The sequence below is a fragment of the Vanessa tameamea genome, chromosome W, assembly GCF_037043105.1.
Source record: "Vanessa tameamea isolate UH-Manoa-2023 chromosome W, ilVanTame1 primary haplotype, whole genome shotgun sequence".
Classification (NCBI taxonomy): domain Eukaryota; kingdom Metazoa; phylum Arthropoda; class Insecta; order Lepidoptera; family Nymphalidae; genus Vanessa; species Vanessa tameamea.
Genome location: NC_087340.1, coordinates 1,492,408 through 1,494,936, shown reverse-complemented (window position 1 = coordinate 1,494,936; position 2,529 = coordinate 1,492,408). Strand labels below are relative to the sequence as shown.

At 45.3% G+C, this 2,529-nt stretch overlaps 1 protein-coding gene across 1 annotated transcript; it reads left to right on the top strand.

Moving 5' to 3' along the window:
- Nucleotides 1–240: 240 nt before the first annotated feature.
- Nucleotides 241–2,319, top strand: LOC113402259 (uncharacterized). Its single transcript, XM_026642454.2, has one exon. It carries the CDS (start codon nucleotides 241–243, stop codon nucleotides 2,317–2,319), a length of 2,079 nt encoding a protein of 692 aa, XP_026498239.2.
- The last annotated feature ends 210 nt before the right edge of the window (nucleotides 2,320–2,529 follow it).

The following is a 2,529-nucleotide window of genomic DNA, read 5'->3' as shown; positions in this document are numbered from 1 at the left end:
ATGGGAAGAAATTTAGAAGACCATAACAGTCCGTGATGGTCCCGGATTAGAATAGGACCTCCCCAACTCTACCCGTGGGTGTCGTAAGAGGCGACTAAGGGTATTTAAGGCCCACTGCATATCACTTGCACTTTGGGCTACCCGCACGGTGGCGGGTAAACCACCACGACAGCATTCCCAAGGAGGGTTGGTGTCAGGCAGGCGGCCGACCGTAATATTTAAGCCAAAACTCTTAGCAGCATGGACAGTAAAAACCATACGAGTGATAGGGTTAGGGCGTACCCCACAGGCGACGCGCAGGGGCAGCACCCGGCTCCTGTGGGAAATGGACAAGGGTTGTCGCACCGGAACGGGCGGGTGCGACGTAAGAAGCGAGCTCGAAGTGTGAGAGAGTTAAGATTGAGGTGTGCAAGTTGGAATGTAGGAACGATGTCTGGAAGAGGAAGAGAGCTAGCAGATGTTTTAAAAAGGCGACGGATAAATGCAGCGTGCCTGCAAGAGACAAAGTGGAAGGGTGCAAGGGCTAGGGAAATAGGAGAAGGATATAAATTATTCTATTGTGGAAGTGATGGCAAGAGAAATGGTGTGGGTATAGTTTTAGATAGTAGGTTGAAAGAATGTGTGGTGGATGTAAAAAGAGTGAATGATAGACTGATAGCGATTAAACTGATTGTGGACGGCATGACACTGAATTTAGTAAGTGTGTATGCGCCACAGTCAGGCTGTGAGGAGAGCGTGAAAGAAAAGTTTTGGGAGGACTTTGATTGCCTGCTGATGAATTTACAGGATAGCGAGGAAGTCTACGTGGGTGGTGACTTTAATGGCCATGTAGGAAGAGAGAGTGATGGATATGAGAGAGTGCATGGTGGGTGGGGATTAGGAAATCGGAATGCTGATGGCGAGGCACTTTTACAAGCTGCCTGTGCCTTCGACCTGGCTATAACAAACACGTGGTTTAAGAAAAAAGAGGAACACCTAATAACCTACAAGAGTGGCCACCACGCGACACAGATAGACTACTTCCTAGTGAGGCGGAGGAGTCTATGCTGTGTCAAAAACTGTAAAGTGCTGCCAGGCGAAGCATTAGTCGCCCAACATAGGCTTGTGGTAATGGAGGTTAAATTAAGTGTCTCCCCCAGAAACAGAAACAGCCAAACACGGCCCCCTCCAAAGACAAGATGGCGTATGCTAGAGAATAATGAATGTGCTAGTAGATTTAGGAACCATATAGTGGAGAAAATGATAGAAATGAATGAGATGGAAGAGAAATTGGTAGATGAATGTTGGAATGAGATGGCCAGGCACATAAGGAAGGTCGCAAAAGACGTGTTTGGAGAGTCGAAAGGAAAAGGTCTAATAGATAGGGATACATGGTGGTGGAATGAAGAAGTGCAAAATGTACTGAGAGAGAAGAAAGTGGCATTTAAAGAATGGCAGGTTGTAAAAAATGTGAATACAAGTTTAAAAGATGAAAAAAAGGAAGTTTACAAGGAATTTAAGAGGAGAGCAAAGAAGGCGGTAGCAGTGGCCAGAGCCAAGGCACAAGAGAAGTTGTACAACTCACTGAACAGCCCTAGAGGCCAGAAGGAACTCTACCGAATTACGAAAGAGAGAGAAAGACGATCGAGAGATATAACACATATCAAATGCATGAAAGATGAGGCGGGTAAGGTGTTATGTAGAGATGAGGAAATAAAAGAGCGATCGAAGATTTATTTTGAAAAGCTTATGAATAAAGAGAATGACTGGAATGGTATTCTCCAAGAGGCACAAGTAAATAAGGGATTAGTAAGAGAAATAAGTATGGAAGAGATAATTACAGCAGTCAAAAGCATGAAAAATGGGAAGGCTTTGGGTCCAGATGACATACCAGTTGAAGTATGGAAGGTGTTAAAGACTGACGGATGTATGTGGTTGACTTTATTCTTCAATAAGTTGTTGCATGAAGAAACCATCCCTCAAGAATGGTGCAATAGTTCGCTAGTGCCCATCTTCAAAAATAAAGGCGATGTACAGGATTGCAACAACTATAGAGGGATAAAGCTCATGTCACATACTATGAAAGTATGGGAGAAGGTAATAGAGAGAAGATTGCGAGAAGAAAGTGAAATTACCCAAAATCAGTTTGGGTTTATGTCAGGTCGAGGGACAATGGACGCTATTTTTGCACTCCGCAAATTGTGCGAGAAGTACAGACGTGCTCACAAGAACCTGCACATGGTGTTCATTGATCTCGAGAAAGCCTATGATAGGGTGCCTCGTGAAGTGTTATGGTGGGCATTGAAAGAGAAAGGTTTGCCTGGGAAGTATGTGGAGTAAGTCCGTGCTATGTACAGGGGATCCTGTACCTACGTCCGATCGTCTGCCGGCAACACCGACCAGTTCAGTGTGGCTGTAGGGTTGCACCAAGGGTCGGCTCTAAGTCCTTACCTCTTCCTGCTAATTATGGACGCACTAACGGCGGACATACAGGAGGAGGCACCCTGGTGCATGCTTTTTGCCGACGACATTGTACTGGTTAGTGAAGAT

Bases quoted from the DNA above. Each gene is read 5' to 3' on its own strand.
- LOC113402259 (XM_026642454.2), top strand. From the start codon at position 241: ATGGACAGTAAAAACCATACGAGTGATAGGGTTAGGGCGTACCCCACA.